At 37.6% G+C, this 23,157-nt stretch overlaps 1 protein-coding gene across 8 annotated transcripts in view; it reads left to right on the forward strand.

The window, feature by feature from the left end:
- Window positions 1-23,157, forward strand: part of Ubr3 (ubiquitin protein ligase E3 component n-recognin 3) — a 156,967-nt gene that overhangs the window by 118,124 nt on the left and 15,686 nt on the right. For 6 of the 8 annotated variants that reach the window (NM_001134550.3, XM_039104847.2, XM_039104849.2 and 3 more), the window contains 3 exons: window positions 4,010-4,095; window positions 7,300-7,405; window positions 14,850-14,953. In NM_001134550.3, coding sequence (NP_001128022.2) covers window positions 4,010-4,095; window positions 7,300-7,405; window positions 14,850-14,953 — 296 coding nt within the window. Of the gene's footprint in view, window positions 1-2,675; window positions 2,810-4,009; window positions 4,096-7,299; window positions 7,406-14,849; window positions 14,954-23,157 lie in introns of those variants that run through there. The other 2 variants (XR_005501856.2, XR_005501857.1) reach the window with 2 other exon arrangements.

A 23,157-nucleotide genomic window follows, 5' to 3' on the forward strand; every position in this document is an offset into this window, starting at 1 on the left:
AAATTTTTGTTCTATTGCAAATATTAGTCATGAAAATGGATTATGAAAAGATTATACTAGGTAAGAAGGCTTCCTCTAGTATCCGTTCACTACTGCATTACTGAAACTAAGGAAACAAGACTTTCAGTACTTGATTTTCCCACCAAGGACTTTTGTATCTAAGTCACAAACACGTTAGAGATGTTGGTCTATAGCTCTGTGTGTGTAACTGTGAGGACATGGAAATGGTAGAGAGAAGACACAGACAGGAGCCTTTTGAGATGCAATCATGAATGGATTGGTATTCAGTAGAGTGAATATATATCTTTATATACTGTATTGTAAGTCTAGATCTTTAAAAGTAGTTATGTTGAAAACTAGAGGAGTACTTCCTAAAATGCCAAGTAATGATGGCTTTTATAAGAAGCACTGGCTTCTCTGCACATGCTGAGTGCACAGTTCTGAGCTAAGCAATCCTTCCCTCTCAGCTTCCTGAGTTGTAGGGACTGCAGGCCTAAGCCTCCATACCCAGTGTCAAACTGAACTCTTTCAGTCTTTTGCTTTTGATTTAAAACACTTTTTGAGGTAATGTTCCCCTTGAAAACAGTCTGCCTGCCCCACTTCTTTCTCTTTTGTTGTTGCATTTAAGGATTGTTGGAATAAAACAAAAGGAGATCAACTACAAATCAATAAATAAAAGTGTGTGTGCAGTATGTCTTTGTGTGTGTGTATGTGTGCGTGTGTGCATGTGCGCCTCCCCCCACCCCGTGTGTGTGTGTGTGTGTGTGTGTGTGTGTGTGTGTGTGTGTCGTCTGCAGTTGATGTGGAGTCTCTTCTTCAGTCACCTAACCTGGAGCTTTCTGTTTAGGTACCTCACTAGCCCCTTGCTCTGGGATTCTCTATCCAGTTCCTGAATGCTGGGCTTTCAGAGGGTCTGGTAAATCTTTCTGGCCTTGCGTAGGTGTAAGAGTTCTGCTTGCAAGGCAAGCATCATACCCACTGAGCCATCTTCCCAGTCTGACCATGGCTCTTTTTTGTTTGGTTGTTTGTTTTTGTTTTTTTTTTTTAATAAATCATATTGGTAAGTATCATTAGGGATTTAGATACTAAGTCATGGTTGCTTAAGCAACATTGTATGTAAACAGAATAAAATAGGTTCTACAAATGTTATATTGGTAAAATGCTATAGAACTTCAAAAGGGAATATAAACAAATTAAAACAAAGTGTATGAAATATCTGTTTTCTCTCTCAGAAAGGCTTCTTAGAAGAGTTATGTCCTCATTCTAGGCTGGCAACCCAACAGAATAACTTTCTCAGACAATGAAGTGGCTGGTTCAAGGCCTCAGATCTGTTCTCTAAAATCTTTGTACTTTCTATTGTTACAGTTTGGTTTGATTCTCATTCTCTGTCTCTGTCTCTGTGTGTGTGTGTGTGTGTGTGTGTGTGTGAGTGAGTGTGCGTGTGCATGCACACACATATATTTGTTTTGTTTTTTTTTTTGTGGTTGTGTATGTATATGTATGCCTGCACATTTGGTTTTTTTGTGGTTGTATGTGTGTATGTATGCCTGCACATTTGTGTTTTGTGGTTGTGTGTGTATATATGTATGCTGCACATTTGTGTTTTGTGGTTGTGTGTGTATATGTATGCCTGCACATTTGTTTTGTGGTTGTGTGTGTATATGTATGCCTGTACATTTGTGGTTTGTGGTTGTTTGTGTATATGTATGCTGCACATTTGTGGTTTGTGGTTGTGTGTGTATGCCTGCACATTGGTTTGTGGTTGTGTGTGTATATGTATGCCTGCACATTTGTGTTTTGTGGTTGTGTGTGTATATGTATGTGGTTGTGTGTGTGTATGTATGCCTGCACATTTTTGTTTCAAATTATTGCCCTAAAAATAACAGGAAGAAGGGGAACGTAAGAGGAGCACAGACTTTGGGCATGGATAAAGGGGCTGATGTTTCTTTAAAGGACTTCTTAATGCTTGGTGTATCTAAGTCTCCAGTGATAGCTTTCTACAGTCTTGTCATTCTTTGAAATGTAGAGGTTTTTCTCTGCTGCCAAATTCAGAGGGTATGTTTGTGGTAGAAAGTATAGAAAATAGAATTTACTTTTCTTCAAGAATAAAAAACATAAAAAGTTCACTCCCAAATTATGCTTATTTTTGTATTATACATTCAGGAAAGAAAAGCAGATTGCTGTGATTTTTCAACAGTGGAATGTAATAGGGGAAATGCCCACTTGGATGGCTTAGTCTAGTGAGTCTTAAAGTTTGGGTGGAAATGAAGCAATGCAATGTTGATGGTTAGGGCCTCTGACATTGATTTTTTTTTTTAAATTCTAAATATTATGCATTAACTTTTTGTTTAGTTTTACAAAATGAAATAGAAATGTTGCATAGATCTTCCAGTCATATTTTAAAATAATGTCAGACTTAATAGATTTATTTTCTTTAGAGTAAAATTCATAATAACTTATTTGTCATTCTTTAAAGTATATTTGGTGGTCCAATAAACAGAACTGTTGTTATAATTTAGTGACATTTTTATAAATATAGTGAGATGAAAGTTGACATTCTAGTTCTGACATTGATTTGTAAGATTTGTTTGTGTATTTGGTTGGTACTTTAAAAAGTGCTATCTAGGAAATCATAGTTTTTATAAGAGAATATAGCCATTAATTTTTTTCTACAGATTAGGCAACAGAAGATTTGTGAAAACAAAATATATTGATCTCATTTATATTCCCTTGATGAAGGAACACATGCTGGTCTCCGCGCTCGCTTTCTGTCCACTAATATGAAATCCTTGTCCCTGCTTCCTTGCTGGTAGGTTTTTAGAAGTTCAGTGAGCATTGCAAATCGCCTGAAGGGTGGAAAATTCCCTTGTCACACAGATGCCCTTATCAGCAGCAGCCAGATGGAGCTCTGAGCAGGACCATTACCCATGTTAAAGTGCATCTTCCCCACCCTGAGAAGAAGATGAAACATCCCGTTAGAAATGGGTGGCAGATGTACAGACGCAGGGATATTAATCTCCTAAAGTTTGTGTATTATATGTGAAATATCATTTTGAAATATAGTCAAACCCAGTTTAAATGTTTTGTTTTAAATAGGATATAGTCCTTTTTGAATTTGCAGCAGAGTAGGCTCGTAGCCTCACCTATCTTTAAGGTGGGGCTTTCCTTAGCATACTTTGGTTATAAACTAGTTAATTCAGTTTTGTCTGTTGAAAATAAATATTTAAGGTGATATGGTTGAAATACAGCACAGTTGAAGTATAACTCAAATTTTATTTTTTATTTTGGTAAAATTGTTCTATTGTTACTCTGAGTATTTCGGTTTTGTATAGGTTTGCTTTTTGAAACATCAGTTTACTCGTAGTTGCTCTTTGGTAAGCTAATAAATGCTAAATGCCTTGTAATTTCAGATGTTTGTGAGCAGTGCTGATCTTTACCACTATCAATAGTCACACAGCATATTTTAATAGAACTGAAATTGTAGCAATCCATAAAAGAGACCATGATTAATTATGTGTTGATCATAGTCACTTCAGTGTTGGTGGTTTTGTTTCATGATACTAATTTCCAGATACCATCTAATCGCCAATGAATGAAAACCATTTCCTTGTTAGAAAAATCAGTATGCCTTGTATTTTTTTAATGACAGTAATTATCTACCTGCTGGCTGACAGTTGAAGTACATATTTTTCATTAAATTTATATATAGGCTTATAAAGTATGTTGCAGGAATTTTTTTTGTTGTTAAGGCCCAGTTTTTAGTTTGCAAGTGACTGAGACTGCAACAATTACATAGTTGTATGTGTAATTCTTTTACAGGTTTAAATTTAAACATCTAGGAAAGATGGATAAATTGTTACTTTTTAATTGCTAAGTATAAGAAAAAAATTAAGACTGCATAAACTGTGCTTTTGCAAATAATAAGGTTGAAGGGTATTCTCCACCTTGATTGTTTATCAGTGCAGTCTCCCTAGCCCGTGACTGAGAGACGTCAATGCTTTGCTTACAGAACCAATTTAGAGCTGGAGCTGATTCACAGAGGAGGCAGCCTGTGCTCAGGCGGTGCAAGCACGGCTGGGAAGAGGTCTTGTTTGAGTAAGTGCTGAACACTGCTACATTTTACAGGATTTCTATCTGTGTCAGTTTGGAAAGTCTGTATAGGCAAAGTGGTCATTCAGTGTTTTGTTTTCTTTCAAATTCTGTCCATATAGTTCAATTTTCAAAGTAATAAATGTTCAAAATGCTGCTATCCTTAGAAAAACAATATGGCTATTCAGCCTTTTTTATCTTGTGGTTGGTCAGCAATATAAATGTCTAATTGATCAGATTACATAAATGTATTATTCTTAGGAATAAAAAAGTTTTTGAAAGAAATTTTACTTTGATTTGCTTAAAATATAGTTTTATAAAGATAATTATTTTTTATAGATTCCTACTATATTGTTGCTATTAATGAAGAGATTTACTATATTTTGCTATATATGTATTAAATATATTAAAAGACCACCTGTTTCCTTTATATGCTTTACATTAGAGATATAATTCTTTAACACTATTAATAAAGATATCTTAAGAGAGGCTTAATTTACAGTTCAGACTAGTTTTTTTTATGAACATGACTTTTCATACCTGTTTAGAGAATTGATGTGAATACCAGGAATGATATTACTTAATGTCACAATATAGTTCATTATTAACCCCGAATTGGTAGAGTTGAAATGTTATCTCAGGTGCTGGCATAGGAATTAAACTTGTTTAGAATACATAGTATATTTGAAAATGAATATATTTTCTAAAGCAAAATAATATCTAATAGCAAATATAAGCCTTTAAAATATATATATAAATTTAAACCAGATATAAATAAAAATATATATTTATACATATATATGTATATATATAAAAATTTGCAAAGGTATGTATTAGGGTTGATTTAAAAGCAAAATACCTAAAATTTTGTACCATAAAAATACAATCATGAAAATTTGATAGTTATTTATACATTTTTTAATGTTTATAATAGATTTGGATATTATTTATTTTGGATACTATTATTATTTATTTTGGGCTACCACTTTATTTCTAGAATAAAATTCAAGAAACTTTTTTTTTTTTTTTTTGCTGAGTGTTTAGTGACCTCTAATGTACGCATTTAGATGCTCTGTGGTATAATAATGTTTTAAATGGGCAACTGTTAAGATGAAGAAAGTGTGGTTTATACTTTGAGTTAGTACATAGGACAGTTAAATAAGTTTTAATAGTTTTGGTACTATTCTAGAAAGTGTTGTTTAGAAGGTTTTCAGTAAAGGATTTGGGGAGTTTTGTACACTTTTCTTCTGAGACTTACATTAATTCAGAGGCTTAGAATTAGTGAATTTATACATAATCTTGACATGAGGGAATAAAATTCCAGTGGCTTTTTCCTCAAGTTCTTTGGCTTCTGGTTTTTCTCTCTTTTTAACCACTGACTTCCCTTGGTCCTGAGGAGTATCACCTGTGGGCATCTGTAGCAACTTCCTGTCCAGTGCTGCTCCTGTTCCTAAGTCAGACCCTGAGGTCTCCCTGTCCACCAGGTCTGCCAGACACAGGGCACTGTGTACAGCACATGCCTGGCTCTTGGCCTTGATTATAAGATGAGCGGTTGCCTGTGACTGTTGTTGTAGGAATTTTAAGGGTGGGGATCATTTCTATATGGAACCAGTGAAGCTTTCATGGACATGGCATTTCAACAAGGCTTTGAAAGGTAATGAGAAAGCCTCTGTTGCAAATTAGACAAAAGAACTTCATATCCATATGACTTCAATAGATGTAGGACCAAACTAATGTAAAAATTAAGGTATAACTTTTTATTAAGAGAAAGTTTTTATTAATGTTTATTCTGTTTACTTCATTAAAATGATTGAAAAGTAGATATGAAACTCCATAGATTCTGGTGACATTAAGGAAGACTTTGAGGTTTTTCTTTGCCAGAAGTAGAAATTGTTGAAGCCATTGGAAGGGTTATCTGGGTAGTTATTAGTATCGGAGCATCGTGGGGAGGACAGTTCTCTCTTGGCAGGAAATAAACTCTCTTGTGTACCTGGCTCTGAGACTCTCTGCTGATTACTGTAGCTGAGAAGCCACAGTTTGCATCTCAAGTGGATTCTAGGATTTCACCAGGATTAAATTCTGGACTCTAGGAGTCTAGCTCAGTGGTAGCACTTCTCTGGCATGTTCCAGGCTCAGCACCCAATCATCATCATCAACAACAAAATGGAACACAGAACTAGTCTAAACTTTAGTCACACGCTCGGGGGACTTCTAGTTCTCACACTTGGATTTGTGAAGTTCTAACCTAATGTAGATCTAATTCATGATCTATATAAATAACTTCTGTCTGTGTATGCTGTTTACAACAGCAATTTAAAATGTATAGACAACTTAAAATAGTTTAATTGTTAAGAATGAAGACCTGGAAGGAGAGATTCTCCACAGAAGAACTTCACTTTTATCTGCACTGCTAGGATATCTTGTCCATAATACTCAGCCAGGTCTGGAGTTGAAGGTAGCAAATTGGAGTTAGGAAAAGACTACAGGACCAAGAAGTACAAACAGGCATAGCTGCAGCATGAAGTGGAGGGAAAGCAGATGTAGAGCAGATGAGGAAAGCGACCACTTCTGAGAGAGGGTTGAGGAGAAGGACATGTTTAGATTCTATGAGGCATCATGGGAGTTATGGTTAGTGCACTGTAGAAGGGAATGAAGCGGTTGTAGCTTATGATGGCCAATCTTGGTTTGCTGGTTGTGTTTTGTCAACAGGACACAAACCTAGACATGTCTGGAAAGAGGGGCTCTTAATAAAGAACATTTCTTCATAAGGTTGGCCTGTAGGCAACTCTGTAGGCATTTTCTTGGTTAGTGCTTGATGTTGGAGGGCCCAGCTCATTGGGGCAGTGGAGAGATGGTTCTGGATGGTTTGTGAAAGCAGGTTGAACAAGCCATGGAGAGCAGGCCAGTAAGTAGTGTTCTTCCATGGCTTCTGCGTCACTTCCTGCTTCCAGGTTCATGCCTTGACTTTTTCACTGATAGAGTGTTACCTGAGAGTTTTAAGATAAACCTTTTCTTCACCAAAGTAATTTTGTTGCAGCAAGAAAAACCTAAGCAAGACAAAGGGTAAACTTGATTAATTATAATGACTGAACAAATTAAAAGGATAAAATTTCCTTAATAAAGCTACTCAAAAAAGTAACTAAAACTTGAGAACATTTTGTTCTGGAAGAAGTGTATCAACTTTCTCATTAGTGTTTCCCCTTCATTTAGATCAGCTGTTCCATGTATTAGCCTTGCACATGCGGCTTTATACCATTGACTCTGAGTATAATCCATGGAAAAAACTCACCCACTTAGTGGAAGATATGAATTCACAGTAAGTATCATTGAAAGATTAAAAACAGTTAAAATCGTTTTTAGAAAAATAGTTGTTAAATTTAAAAATGGTATTAAATTTCTGTGTGAATATATTTCCTTATGAAACATTAAGTGTACAATAAAATTTAAAACAATTCACAATTATACTCTCCGTAACAATTATACAAAAGTTTTTGCCAAGTGGGACAGTCTTTTGAGGACTCCTATTGGTTATATGTAAGTGAAGCACTCGAGAAGAAGTACATAGAGATTGTCGCTACTTCATGTCAGTTTGATCCGTGGTTCCTTTAGCCTTTCACTCTTTCTTGAAAGATCCTTAGTACTCTTCAGCTGATGGTATGATCCCCTGGTGGTCCTCGCTGAGTCCTCTGTTTCATTAGGTGTCATAAAATAGTAATAGAGAAGAATCTGCTCATCTGATAGGTATTAGCTGGATTGTTTCTATAAAGAACTTTCTTATACAGACTGTTTGTTGGTTCTGAAATTATATATAGTTCGGCAGGATGAATGCGTCAGTCTTTCCCAGTTTATAATCTTTGAAAGTAATAAGTTAGTGCTCTGGTAACTCCCATTGATGACCAGTAAGTTGCACTTACTTGTTTATTTTATGATGATATTTTTTATATATGTAATGTGTTTCATTTTATTTTAGTCATTCTTTTCCATTCACATTGTTCCTTTTTTAGTTGAGAGAGAATCCTTCTAGGTTGGCTGTTGCATGTTTGACATGTTATATATAGTATTTCATAATATCTTTGTTTCCTGGTAGTGTTCATTTTGAACACTGGTCACTTTATACCTGGAATTGCCCTTTCCCTATGTAATTCTTTAATAATGCTTAGAAACCATGATCTTGGTCTTAAGGGGCCTGATACAGCTACTGGGTTATCATTGTTTGTAGGCCATTGCTGCCTGCCTGCCTGCCTGCCTGCCTGCCTGCCTGCCTGCCTGCCTGCCTGCCTGCCTGTCTGCCTGTCCATCGATCCACCTACCCACCCACCTATCCATCCCCCCTTTCTTTGTAAGATTTACTTTCTATATGTATATGGGTTTGAGTGAATATAAGCCATGTCTGTGTATACTCATGGAGGTCAGAAGAGAGTGTGGGGTTCCCTGTAGCTGGTGTTATGGGAGGGTAGTAAGCCACCTGATATACATGCTGGGAACCAAACCTTGGTCCTCTGGAAGCAAGGCCAACTATTGAGTCATCTCTCCAACCCTCTCTTTTCTATTTTCCTTTTTTAAGGTTTAAAAAGATCTTGAGTTCTCACTGGTATTTCTAATTCAGGCATATTGTAGTATTGCAAAGCTTTTAAGTTGTAACGTTTTGTCATGTTTATCTTTTTTGTTCTAAAAATCTTTATTCTTTATTTTAATGTAATTACTCATTTGCATAACTGTTGATTTTAAATGTCACTATTACTGCTAAACATAAATTAGTTACTTCATTGGTATAAACAAGTAACTTTAAGCTAAGTTGCTTGACAAAAGCAACTTGAAGAAGAAAGTTTATCTTACTTATAGTTTAAGGGCATCACTTGTCCTATGGGGAGTGGCAGGAGTGGGAGGTAGCTTGCTGTAGTGCATATGCAGACAGAATCTGATACTGTTGGTGTCTCCTCTCTCCTTTTTATTGTGTCTGGGACCATACCATGAACATTGAAGGTGGGTCTTCCTACCTCATGGAACCCAAACTAGAAACTCCCTCACAGGCACATCCAGAGGTTTGTTTCCTCAGTGATCCTAGATCCTATCAAGTAGATGGTCAGCATTAACCACTCCATCAGACATTCCCCCTTGTTGTTAGAATATGTGTCATTAGGAGTATATAGTAAAAAAGCAAACAGAAAAAAGTTTTTACAGTAACTTGAGAAGTTTTGTTTTACTGATCATCAGCCTGCTGTATAGTCTCTTTATTTTTCCTCACTACTTAAAGACTGACCTTTCTTCTGATATGTTTTGGTATATGGGACATTTTCCAAAGTAAAAACAATCAAGTAAATTTAGATACTTCTGTCTTCCACTTCCATCCACATGGACTACTTATTGTGAAGCCTCTGATCTGTTAAGTAGTTGTAAAACTTAGGTGGTCAGTTTTCTCATTTCCAGCCATACTTGTATAGTATCAATGTTGGTCCTTTGTGCTGTCAGTTGAAAATATATTCCACCAGTTCTCAAATGTCTTTTTACCTGATTTGTTTATTTTTGTTAAAGTTTTAAAATTAGCAATTTATTAATTATTCATTTTGGGTCAACAAGCTTCTCCCACTCTATTCTTATGAAGCAGTTTACTCATGTTTTTTCCTAGTGCTTGCATGGTTTTAATTTTTACATTAAGGGTTTTGATCCGTTTGGAATTATTATAGTGTATAATCCATAGAATTTTAGTTTACTTTTCTATATAACTGTAAAATATCATTTACCTTTGTATAGTTGCCAATTTAAATGAACTTACTATAATTAAAAAAGAAAGAACAGGGACTAAGCCACTACCTAAAGACTATACATGGACTGACCCTGGACTCTGATCTCATAGGTAGCAATGAATATCCTAGTAAGAGCACCAGAGGAAGGGGAAGCCCTGGGTCCTGCTAAGACTGAACCCCCAGTGAACTAGACTGGTGGGGGGAGAGCGGCAATGGGGGGAGGGTTGGGAGGGGAACACCCACAAGGAAGGGGAGGGGGGAGGGGGATGTTTGCCCGGATACCGGGAAAGGGAATAACACTCGAAATGTATATAAGAAATACTCAAGTTAATAAAAAAAAAATGTAAAAAAAAAAAAAAAAAGAAAGAAAGAAAAGGGAAAGATGCTTTTGGTTACTGCTATGGAAAGATCTATAATGTTCAAAGAGAACAGCCAGGAGAAAAAATGGAGAGTATACTATACTGTCTGTGTAACAAAGGTTGGAGAGAATGAGAAAATTAGTGTGGGCGTGTGCATGTATTTGTGTGTGTGTTTGAGGAATGAAAAACACAGTATGTCTAGATACTGAGTTTATGATAGACAAGCTTTTGGAGGAGCATCTGTCTGATACTGTCCTATGGTGACTGAGTAGTCACATGAAAGACGGTACTGACTGTTACTCACACACGTTCTATTCAGATTTGGCTATTACTTTGATAAAGTATATAGCAAAAGAATTGTAGATTTTAAAGATCATGCTTGTATCTTTTGTGTCTCTTTAGTTTTTTGTAATTTGTAATTGATTCTGAATGTTTCTTTGTATTTCATGACATTGACCTGTTTTTTATAAAAGGGTTAGGCCCGTTATTTCATAGATTATCTTTTGTTTTTTGTTCAGTATGTCCCAGTGATCAGACTCAGATTATAAACTTTTTTGAAGAATCACCACACTAAGGTATTCTTAGTGTGTAATATCAGGAGACATGATCGATTTGTCGCATGACCTATAACTCTGATCATTTGCTGTGGGAATAATTGCTGGGCTTCTCCCTTTGGAAGGTATTTTATTCTTTGTATTTGCAGAGTATCATGTAGGAAGATGCTTGAGGCAAGATATCTATGTGAATGAGTGTGTGTGTGTTCAAGACAAAGCAAACCTTTGTATATGTATATACTTTATGTTTTTAGCCAAGCTTAGCAAGCTATGAATGTTTTGCATAATAAAGAAAATCAACTTTCTTGCCAATTAGTAGTACTTTTCTTTTTAGGTAGAGTTGGAAACTCAAGGACAAATATCCAGTAAATACAAATAAAGTCTGAGAATGCCTTCCTTCCTGAATCTAAAGGATGATAAGCAAACAAAACTTTTCTAGGTCTAATGCTGGTCCTCTAGAAGGGTGAAGATGTAAGCAGGGGTTTACTTTCCACACTACCTAGTACTTAGGCTGTGGTCCTTTTCAAGCCTCATGTAATGTGCCTTAGGATAGTAGTAACGCAGACAATTTCACAGTACTTACTTACACACCAGACACTGTGTTTAATCATCACGATCAACCCATCTTTTACATAAAAGAACTTGGCGGCTTAGAAAGGTTACTCCTATGTGTTTTAGGGGCGTGGCCACTGAGGAGCAGACCTGGGACTGAGCTTTACCTACGCTGACCCTGTCCATTTGGGTATCTTCAGGAAAGCCTGATTGACATGCCCCATCCCTGTGTTTACTCTCATTTTTATGGTCCTCTGGGTCATAAAATTGTAACATTAAAGTTTGCTTTATAGTACATCATCTATATTTTACATTTTTATAGTTTTAAAATGGAAAGATATTTATTTTCTGATGTCTTTCTAACAAATTTCTGTGTCTAATTTGATAGATTTTTAAATATAGTTTTATTGTATACAAATGGAAATTATTTCCTTTTTGTTGATAATCAAAATTTTTTAAAAGATTTATTTATTATATATAAGTACACTGAAGCTGTCTTCAGACACACCAGAAGAGGGCATCAGATCTCATTACAGATGGTTGTGAGTCACCATGAGGTTGCTGGGATTTGAACTCAGAACCTTTGGAAGAGCAGTCAGTGCTCTTAACCCCTGAGCCATTTCTCCAGCCCCCAAAATTTTTTAAATGGGAAAATTATTTTTGTTAACACTATTTTATTTTCTGTTTTCATTCATAGAAGTAATAGTATTGTTTGTGTGTGGGTTGGGGGGGGGCGTGTGCACACACACGTGTGCTTGTTTATTTTGGGGAAGCATGTGCAGATCAATGTGCATGTGGAGACCAGAGAATAAATCCAGGTATTATTCATTGGATTCCTTCCACGTGGGTTTTGTCTTGTTTGAAATAAGGTCTTTCCCTGGCCTGGGGCTTGCTGGTCTTCTGAGCCTCTCTAGGGCTGGAGTTATAAGTACACATCACTAGTATTCTTTACAATGGTTGAATTTCGCTATCTCCCCCACCAGTCTACTTCTAGAGTTTAGTTTTAAATTACTACCTAAAAGTGCTGAGATAGAAACAATCTTTTTTGTTTGAAAATTTTATACAAGTTATGTAATCCTTTTTAATCAGTAGCACCCTCCACCCTCAATACACACACATACTTCCAATTCCTCCCTTAGACTCACTACCGTTTTTTCCTTCCAATTTCCTTTTGTCCTCACTGAGACTACTGAGTGGTACCTGTATGTGCAAGGTGTACCTGTTGTACACCTACTGGATGTGTTGTAGCTTCTCAGGGCCACCTCTCCAAAGATAATTGATTGTCCCCGCCTCGTAGCCCTCAATTATCAATAGCTCTTCATCTAGGGATGGGACTTGATGTGTTCCCTCTCTGTGCTGGGATGATGGTTGCTTGAACTGCTGCATGCCTTGGACATGGAGTTACAGCCACTGAACTTATATGTGCAGTGGGGCTGTCACATATACTGCCACTGTGATGCCCACTACCTGTCACTCACACTCTCTCTGCTCATTCTTCTGTGATGATCCCTGAGCCTTAGGGAGAGCAAATGTGATAGAGTTGTCCAATTTAGAGGTGGGCATGCCACAGTCTTTTCTTCTCTGTGTCTTGATTGATAGTGTCTGTATCAATCACCGTCTGTTATAAAAATATGAGAACAAACCTGGGTCCTCTGTAAGGGCAGTAAGAGTTCTTAACTGCTGAGCTATCTCCATATGTTAAGATTTACTTATTATGTGGTTGCTGGGAACTGAACTTAGGACCTGTAGAAGGGCAGTCAGTTTTCCCATCTGCAGGCAGATAGAGATAAAAATAATTCCAGGTAGTTGTACTCAAGTATATCTAAGGTCAAGGATCAATGAGATGAAGATTTAGAATGTCCACTAAACTTTATAATTAAGAGATCACTATTGATCATAGGGAGAATGATTCCTGTGAGGGATTTTGACACTTAAGTGGTGCTCTTCCTCCTTCCCTACCCAGTTTTATAAAATAAGGGGCCTGGTACATAGGATAATAGGAGCTGTAGCCTTAGAGAGGAATATAAGTACAGTAGATGAGAAATATTTATAGGGAAAGGTGAAATTCAAAGTGCTATGTTTCATCTATTGTCTGAAGATTCATAGACGCAGGAATCAACTTATCTGGCTGTTTGTCCAGTGCCTGGTACTAAACAGGTAACCAGCATTTCCTGATTGCCTTGCTGGTAATAGAGCCTAATCACAGGCTCAAACAGTATTGCTCAAGCCTGGTCAGAAGTACAGTTTCAGAATTTAGCCAGGTTTGGAAGCTTGAGATTTACTTTTACTGTTTTATGAAAATTTAAACATAATAAAAATAGTTCACTTTCCAATATTAAGACTATACTCAGTGATAGAGTGCTTGTTAGATATATAGAGTGTATGAGGCTCAGAGTTCACTTACAGTCAGGCAGGCAGTTAGGTAGGAAACCACCCCCTCACATACACACTTAGTGTAAGTCCTGCTTTGAGGTCTGTGCTTTCATATTGCTGCACATCTCTAGGGTTGATACCTTTTGTGGTGTGTGAGAAGTTCGACTTTGATTATCCTGTGTTAAAAATGTAAATGTTAAGGCTTTTGTTAGAAATTGTGTCAGCAATAAAGTCTTCTATTTTTTTTATTGATTATTTTCTTCATTTACATTTCAAATGTTTCCCTTCCTAGTTTTCCCTCTACAAAACTCCCTATCCCACCCCTCATTCCCCCTGCTTCAATGAGAGTGCTCTCCCCCACCCACCTACCCACTCCCAGCTCACTAACCTAGCACTCCCCTACACTGGGGCATTGAGCCTTCACAGGACCAAGGGCCTCCCCTCCCATTGATGCAGATAAGGCCATCCTCTGCTACATAATGCAGCTGGAGCCATGGGTCCCTCCATGTGTGCTCTTGGGTTGGTGGTTTAGTCCCTGGGAGCTCTGTGGTGGTCTGGTTGGTTGATATTGTTGCTCTTCCTATGGGGTTGCAAACTCCTTCAGCTCCTTCAGTCCTTCCCCTAACTCCTCTATTGGGCTCCCTGCACTCAGTCTGATGCATGGTTGACTGCAAACATCCGCATCTGTATTGGTCAGGTTCTGGCAGAGCCTCTCAGGAGACAGCTAAGTCTTTTTTAAAGAGAATATTACCCTGACCAGATTGCTGATCTGTGCCTGTGCCTTTTCATTAGGTGAGCATTTATTTATCTTGAGCTAGTTGTGATTATATCTGTGAGCTGCCTCATCTGACCTGTTTTCTTGTGTCTATTCAATACCTTCCTTGGTTTCTGTAATTTCAGTGATCCAAAAATCTCAGCGTAACCTTAATACAGTACAGGTGTTTAACTTTGGTAAGGCTTAATACAGTTCTTATGTAATGTTTTCAAGTTAGCCAAAGAAAATATATGCATTACCAAAACAATCATAATAATAGTAAAACAAAATATGGTCATCAAGTACTTCTGTTAAGATTTCTTTATTGTTTCTGTTTCTGGTTTGTAGATATACATGTTATATGTGAAATGAATTAGAAAGATATGCTGTACACTAGAGCGTGACCATGCGGTTTTTCTTTTAGGGTGGGGAGTGAAGACCAGCAGCCTGAAGTTCCAGTCCTTTATCATGATGTGACATCGCTCCTGCTCATCCAGATCTTAATGATGCCACAGCCCTTACAGAAAGGTGGGTCTTTAAACCTCACACTCTCAGATTACTTTTGGGATATTGTCGAGATTCTAGGGACAAATAGGACATCCAGGCTGATAGAATGACCATGAGAGTGATGGAGAAAAGCGTCAACTAAGCAGTGAAGACTATCCTGAGTTGGGAAGCCAGCTGGACACATTTGGACTCCTAACTGGATCTGGCCCAGGACGGAAGCTGTGCACCACTCTTCACTCTTGGTCTCTTCCACTGTCCTTCCCTACAGGCCAATGGGACAGGGTGCCGTGTGTGCCCTGCCCGCTTCCTTGCTAGGAGGGACTCTTCCTCAAGCTCTAAATCAAGTAAAATCTTTCTTAAAAAGAAATAGAGGAAAAAGAAAGAAAAGAAAAATTTTTAATGAAAAATAGTATTTTATTAGTAGTATATTTTTATTGCAGTCAGGAAGGTGAGAGAGAAATAAAGGTGTTTTTTAAAACTTGTCAATTTTTTTTCAATAAGATGTAAAATGCCTGAGGAAATTACCTTAAATATTGTTTTTTTTTTTAAATCGAAGTATTAATGTAAAAGAAAATTTAAAAAACAAAGTGTTAGGTTTAATATCCCCACTGAATCTACATGTACACAGTAGGTAATTGCAGTTCTATTAAAAATGCGATATTCTATCATTTTAAATTAGTGTTAGCATCATAATATTGGATGAACAACTTTAATATTAAATTAGCAACATTTTGAGTATTGCTAGTTTTCATAGGTTTTACTTTAAAGCATTTAAAATATTTTGTCAGCTAATAAGCTTTCTTTTGTTTTGAAAAATTGGTTTATTACTTTCTTTTGTTTTGAAAAATTGGTTTATTACTTTATTTTGTTTTGAGGTAGGGTCTGATTATATAGTCCTGCCTAATCTGGAACTTTCCGTATAGACTAGGTTGACCTGGAACTCATAGAGATCCCCCTGCTTCTGCCTCTGGCGTGCTGGGGTTAATGGTACACTCCATGCCTAGCCCTGCTTTCCTGTTGTAAGTCACAGTGTAATGTTGGTGTAAAATGCTCCCGGTGGAAAACAGTCTTTGCGTATATTTCAATAATTTAATAAAATCAACTTAGGGGTAGGAAATGACCATTTATTTTAAATATAGACAAATTATAATATTTCAAGTAAATTATACTTGGTAAATGGTAAAATGTCATTAATATGTAAGTCACATTTACAGCAACTCTGAATTTTGATTTAATTTTTGTTGTTGATGTTTGTTTTTTGTAAGATGTTTCTCTGTGCAGCCCTGGCTGTCCTGGGACTCACTCTGTGGACCAGGTTGACCTCTCACTCAGAGATCCACCTGCCTCTGCCTTGCAAGTGCTGGGATTAAACACACATGCCACCAACACTTGGCTTGATTTTATATTTTAATTACAATATTCACATAGCAAACGGTGTGCTGCTTAGACATCTTTTACAATTATGGTTCCATTGACATTTAATTACCTTTACTAAGTTCCAGAAACATTTAATCAACACAAAAGGAATGATATCAGTAGTTACACCCCATATTCTCCTTTTAACATTCAGTAGATATTTTTAATACTGTTTTTGTGAGATTGTCTATAGCTATGAATTTATTCATTTATAAACTTTAAAACCTAAACTTGTCAAATAACCTGATTCAGTCTCTTTACAAAATAAATTTTAAATTTCTTAATATTCATATGTGTACGGGGAAAATTTTTGGTTAGTTTTTATTAGTTTAGGAAAACATGCTAGGGCTCACGGTGGTTTCTTCCTAATGTATTCAAACAATGCACAGTATATTATACTTTAACCTACACAAAGTTGCTTTGTCTTATATTTTAAGCATTTCAATATACATTTCCTTTATAGGGATAGTTTTTTCATGTAAACCAGAGGACCTATTAGAGAAGGCACTTGCTGTGTAGAAGGAACTATATAGTATAGGACGGTGCCCGAATGCTTGCCTCATTAGCTGCTGGGTCGTTTTGCAGAAAGGACTGTTGTTGGCCTTAGGCTTACTCAGCAACAGGAGAGAGTTCAGTTGCTGAGTTTTTTTGATCCTACAGATTCTTATTCAGTAGAAACAAATCCTAAAGTTGTGTTCTAAAACAAGTTTGGATTTTCTAGGTTAAATAAATGGAGTAGACTAGATTGAGGGAAAAAAAATCTGTATAAAATTTTGTTAGTAAGTGATCCTTAAATCATTCCTTAATGTCATTTAAAAGTAGTTTTGTGAACAGATTTAGTAAGCAAATGCTGGTTTAGTACTAAGTTGTGAAGTCGTTGTCTGCTTTGGTTAAAAAAACATTTTTAAATTTACATTGTGATGCTGTGTACCCATGAGGTCACATATGCACTGAACCAGGTGCAAGTGAGAGGAAAAGCTATAGAACTCAGTTCTCTTCCTTCTGTAGTTGGGGTCTGGGGTGAAATTCATCATCCGTCTTGGTGGCCACCTTTACCTGCTGAGCCATTTCACAGGCCCAAGAAATGTTTAGTAAACACCTACTATGTGCTGTGTTGAGACACGCTTTACTGGATACTAGAAGTGCAAAGATGAGTAAAATGTGGACTTTGCCCTTGGGGACTCAGTAGATGATTATCTAGTAGTCATTAAATTTGCCTGTAGTTAAATTAGTTCCAAAACTTGTACTTTAAAATTTCATAATAATCTGTGGTGTTTATCTGGAGTAGCTTTCCGTCCTGTGACAAAGTACTGTGATAGGCAATCAGCTTTAAAAGAAGAGTTCTTGTGGCTCCCAGAGTCCATCGTTTGTTTTGTCTCACTGCTTTTGGCCCCGTGGCAAGGTAGTACTGTGGTGGAAGGCTGTAGGAGATGAGGCTGCTTCATGGTGTCCATGAATCAGGGAGAAGAGGAAAAGGGGACAGCGTCCCAGTATTCCTTTGAAGTGTACACCCTCTCTGTCACCTCCCACTACTGGCACAGGCTGGCAAGACTTTCTATATTAGACTTTGAGGGATGCTTAATATCCAAGCTGTTTCTACAAAACTGTCAAGTATTTAAAATAACAAAACCAAGCAGCACTGGGAAGATATAGTAGTGTTATATTCTTTATAATGCTACATGTCAGGTCAGCCTGACCACATAGCTGCTGCTGGTTCTTCTTCCTCCTCTCCTCCTCTTGCTGCTCTTCCTCCCTTCCTCCTCTTTCTCCTCTTCTTTCTTTTTCCATTACCTGCCCCAGATGTGATTTTTCTATGTATTCCTGGCTGTCCTAGAACTTACTATGTAGACCAGGTTAGTCTTTAATTCCCAGAGATATGCCTGCCTTCATCTCTAATTGCATTAGACCTTTGATGGTGGTTTTAGACCGGGGCTTTTTAATCTGCTTCTACACTTAATTGTTGAATCCACTGTACAGTGGGAAATTGTTGTTTCCCACTGTATGGGAAAATTTGGTATAGGAACGTTTTCTGAATAGTTCTTACCAGGTTTAAAAGTATATTGATAGTATAGATAATATCTTAAGGATCTCTGGCCATAGACTAGAAATAATTCTATAATAAAGAAGAGCAGTAAGAAGTTGTTTAGTTATGGTAATAACAAATTATAATGGAATAAAGAATGAGAGAGAGGTGTAGAGAGAATGGGTGAAGGCAGTGATGGACAGGAAGGGGTTAAATTGTTGGGCAAAACCCATGGCAGTTATTATGCTTGCGGCTAAAAGGGAACACAATGAGTATATTTAAGTGTTTGCTTTTTCAGGGCTGGGGATTTAGCTCAGTGGTTAGAGCGCTTACCTAGGAAGCGCAAGGCCCTGGGTTTGGTCCCCAGCTCCGAAAAAAAGAACCAAAAAAAAAAAAAGTATTTGCTTTTTCTCCATTCTTCACTCACTAACTCCCAATGTTTCAACCTTTCTTTTAGACATCCCTTTCCTTTTCCCATATTAACCTGCCCACACTTCACTATTGACACTCATACTGTCACTAGGTTTTCTTGAGTGTTTCCCCTGTAGGCTATCAGCTCCTCCAGGACTAGACCAACTCTCGTATATCCCTGCCACTTGGGACATTACAGTATGGACTAGTTAGTGTTTGATTACTGTGAAGAGACACCGTGACTTAAGAGCACTTAACTGGGGCCTTGCTTACAGTTTCAGAGGGTCAGTAGTACATGATCATGGCAGGAAGCATGGTAGCAAGCAGACAAGCATGGCACTGGAGCAGCAGCTGTTAACTTTCATCTTGTTCACAAGGTGGAGGCAGAGACAGAGGGAGGGAAAAAGGAGGGAGGGAAGGAGGGATGGATAACAGACAGACATAGAGACACTGGGCCTGGCATGGACTTTTAAAACCTCAAAAACCACCTCCAGTGATACACCTCCTCCAACAAGGCCACACTTCTAATGCCTGCAGGGGCCACTTTCATTCAAACCACCATGCAGTTAGTCAATATTTGCAGAATGCAATGATTGTGTCAAAAATCTGATGACCTTTATTTTCTGCATAGTTTCTTATTTGAAATTCAAAAACACTATTATTGCTCACACTTTAATCTTTAGCACCCCTGTTGTGATCACATTTATGTAATGTGTTTTTGGGAATGTTGGTAGTTTATTGGAATATCTAGTTGCCTGAAATATATTCAAGGAGCCAGTGTTAACTACCTTATTAAGTATGAGGTGCACTGAGATCTTCTCTTAGTTCTATCGTGATTAAGCCAAATAAAATCTTCTTAAACTACTTGGGTTCTTCACTCACCAAAGAGAAAATACGATGTAGCTTCCGCTCCAAGAAAGCATATCAGAAATGAATTTTTGTAGGCTTTATTTCTTTGAGTAAGGGCTCAGGCAACATGTAACTAGTAACTTTAAGCGAGAGAAGGGAAGAGTGAGAAAATTTGGCATTTCCATGTAGTGCAAAGTGCTTTTCTTTTTTTACAAGAAACTGCATGGTGCTTTTAGGAAAAGAATAAAGTATCTGATGCATCTTCACACCTTCTCCTGTTTCAGAAGTGCTCTTTCCATAGTGTCTTTGGTTCACATATTTACCTCAGCCTAAAGGGAAACTTAGAGCATTTTATAAATCTTAGCTCTAACACAGTTTGTGTGAGAAGAGCTTTTGTAATGCTTGACGTTCCATTCCCTCGTTACGTGCAGTAAAGCCCTAAAGCTTCAGGCAAGCCAGAAAATCAGTGGATGTAGCTGTTTCCAGAGCCTTGTAGATTTCCCTGGAAAACCTATACAAAGTGCAGAATGCAATAGTCACATGTCAAATATTCAGTTTCGTTCAATATTGAGCTCAGTCAGTACTCAAATTTTCAATATTTCTGTGTTTTCCTGCATTAACCAGTAAAGCAATGCTCAGTGAGCTTCTCTTGATATCAGTCTAGAGTCAGACACAGTTCCCAATTAATGACAATGCCTTTTGAATTATTCTAAGATAATTTTAAGATTTCATCCTTATGAAAAAAAACAGCAAATGTAGGGACATTTTAACATATTATTTATTTAAATTGTTAATATTATTTACTCTGAAATAATGTAATGGGTCAGGTATGGCAGCTTGTTCTTGTTTTAGCCCTTTCAAGAATAGGAATTTAGGAATGTAAACAATGTGTAACTTTAAGGAAAAATTCACCTTGTAAGTCCCATGTTGCTATTTCTTTATTTTATTTTTTTAACTTTTATTGGATTTTTTTTATTTATATTTCAAATGTTATTCCCGTTCCCGTTTTCCCAGACATAAGCCCCCATCCCATCCCCTCCCCTTCTTCTATAAGGGTGTTCCCCTCCCAACACCCCCGCCCCGCCCCGCCCCCCCCCCCCCCCCGACATTCCCCTACACTAGGGGTCCTACCTCTGCAAGACCAAGGGCTTTCCTTCCATTGGTACCCAACAAGACCATCCTCTGCTACATATGCAGCTGGAGCCATGGGTCTGTCCATGTATAGTCTTTGGGTAGTGGTTTATTCCCTGGAAGCTCTGGTTGGTTGCAATTGTTGTTCTTTTTTTTTTGGTTCTTTTTTTCGGAGCTGGGGACTGAACCCAGGGCCTTGCGCTTCCTAGGCAAGCGCTCTACCACTGAGCTAAATCCCCAACCCCGCAATTGTTGTTCTTATGGGATTGCAAGCCACTTTAGCTCTTTCAATCCTTTCTCTGATTCCTCCAACAGGGACCACGTTCTTAGTTCAGTGGTTTGCTGCTGGCATTCACCTCTATATTTGACATGCTCTGATTGTACCTCTCAGGAGAGATCTATATCCGGTTCCTGTCAGCCTGCACTTCTTGGCTTCATCAATCTTATCTAGTTTTGGTGGCTGTATATATATGAGCCACGTGTGGGGCAGGCTCTGAATGGGTGTTCCTTCAGTCTCTGCTCCAAACTTTGCCTCCATATCCCCTCCTATGAATATTTTTGTCCCCCTCCCCCTTTTTAAACTTTTTTATTAGATATATTTCTTTACTTACATTTTAAATGTTATTACCCTTCTCGGTTTCCTGTCCAGAAGTCCCCATTCCCTCCCCATGTTGCTATTTCTACCATACCACCTTCTTTATCCTGGTAAACAGTAGGAACAGACTGCTTCTACTTAATAGTGTCTTGTGCTGGCATTGAGCCCCAGCATATGCCTGCCATGTGAGCACTGTGCAACTGTCAAGCTAGTAGCAGAGACAGAGCCAGGGCCCTGTTCCTAAGGTGTGGTACACTGTGATAGCTGAAGTTGGCATGGTAGCTGGGGTCTTCTCGCTCCACAAGCATTTTAAGTAGGGATGGAGCTTCTGTTCAACTTCAGTTTTCATGGTGATTTCTCTGTTTTAGGCACATTTACTCAACTGGACATGACAATCCCCTTTTTCATTTAAAAAATTTTTAGAATTGCATTTGTATGGCTTTACTTGTATTCATTTCTGAACAGTGGTTCCTTGTTTAAAGTCCCTGAAAGATGTTGGTGTCACATATAGAGTTATTCCATCACTAGATGGAATATATCAATTCCATCAATAGATTACATAATAATATAAGTGAATACATAAGTGAATGCCAAAACTTGGAACTACAATGGCTTTAAAAACTGTCAGTTTAAGGATATTAAAAATGATTAAAAATAAGAACCCTGCCCCTCTAGCTTTTTAGACAGGGTTTTTCTGTGTAGCCTTGTGTCTTAGTCAGGGTTTCTATTCCTGCACAAAACATCATGACCAAGAAGCAACCAGAACTTACTCTGTAGACCAGACTGGCCTAGAACTCAAGAGATGCACTTTCCTCTGCCTCCCAAGTGCTGGAGTTAAAGGCTTGTGGTACTACTGCTCGGTTGAATTAAGGCTTTCTACAAGAAATGCTAAAACACTGGCTATAGTAGCTGTTACTTCTCTTGCTGGATTACTTTTTAATAACACACAGTTTATTATGAGAAGAAATTACTTAAGCAGTGTTTCTGGGCACTATGTCTGAAAGGCTTCCCAGTTAAGATTTTTTTATGGGGTGCTGGTCTCTCATTAAACTTGGAGCTTGACATTTTGGCTACATTGGCTGGTCACTGAACTCATCTTCCTCCTCTACACCCCAGTGATACAGTGTTAGAGGTGTGTGGGTTTAGTGGCTAGAACCAGGTCCTCATGTTTGTGTATCCAGCACTTCCTGACTGAGCCGCCTCCTCAGGTCCCATCTGTTTCTTTTCTTAACTCCGTGCATTGGCTACATGTTAGTCAATGAGATCCAGCTTCCGAAGTTTAGTCTGTTTATAGTTCTAGAATATTACAAAGTTTTAAAGAACAACTTTATGCTCAAATCTCTGAAATAAGTTACTTAGTGACAATAAAGGGTTTTTGGGAGGCTTTTTTTTTTTTTTTTTGGGAAGTCAAGGTTTCTCTGTGCCAAGTCATGGACTGTGTGTGTGTGTGTGTGTGTGTGTGTGTGTGTGTGTGTGTGTGTGTGTGTGTGTGTGTGTATGTGTATGTGTATGTGTGGTGGCGGGGGCGCTGTTTGAATTTGAGAGTTAAACCTTTTGGATGAAGTGAGCTCTGCCTAAATATTTAAGAAGTAATTTGATTTAAACAGATTTTAATAACATTTTACTGTTCTGATAGTTATCAAGGCATTGATTTGTGTAAATTATGTGACATGTATATTGGTCATATTTAGGAAATACTTAGTCTGTTAATTGGGCAAGAATGAGGCAATTCACACTATGAAGAGCAGCTGTAGAATTAGAAGTATTTTTGATTTTTCAGACTGGCCTTGGCTCAGTCTA

Source organism: Rattus norvegicus, chromosome 3, assembly GCF_036323735.1.
Source record: "Rattus norvegicus strain BN/NHsdMcwi chromosome 3, GRCr8, whole genome shotgun sequence".
NCBI classification, from domain to species: domain Eukaryota; kingdom Metazoa; phylum Chordata; class Mammalia; order Rodentia; family Muridae; genus Rattus; species Rattus norvegicus.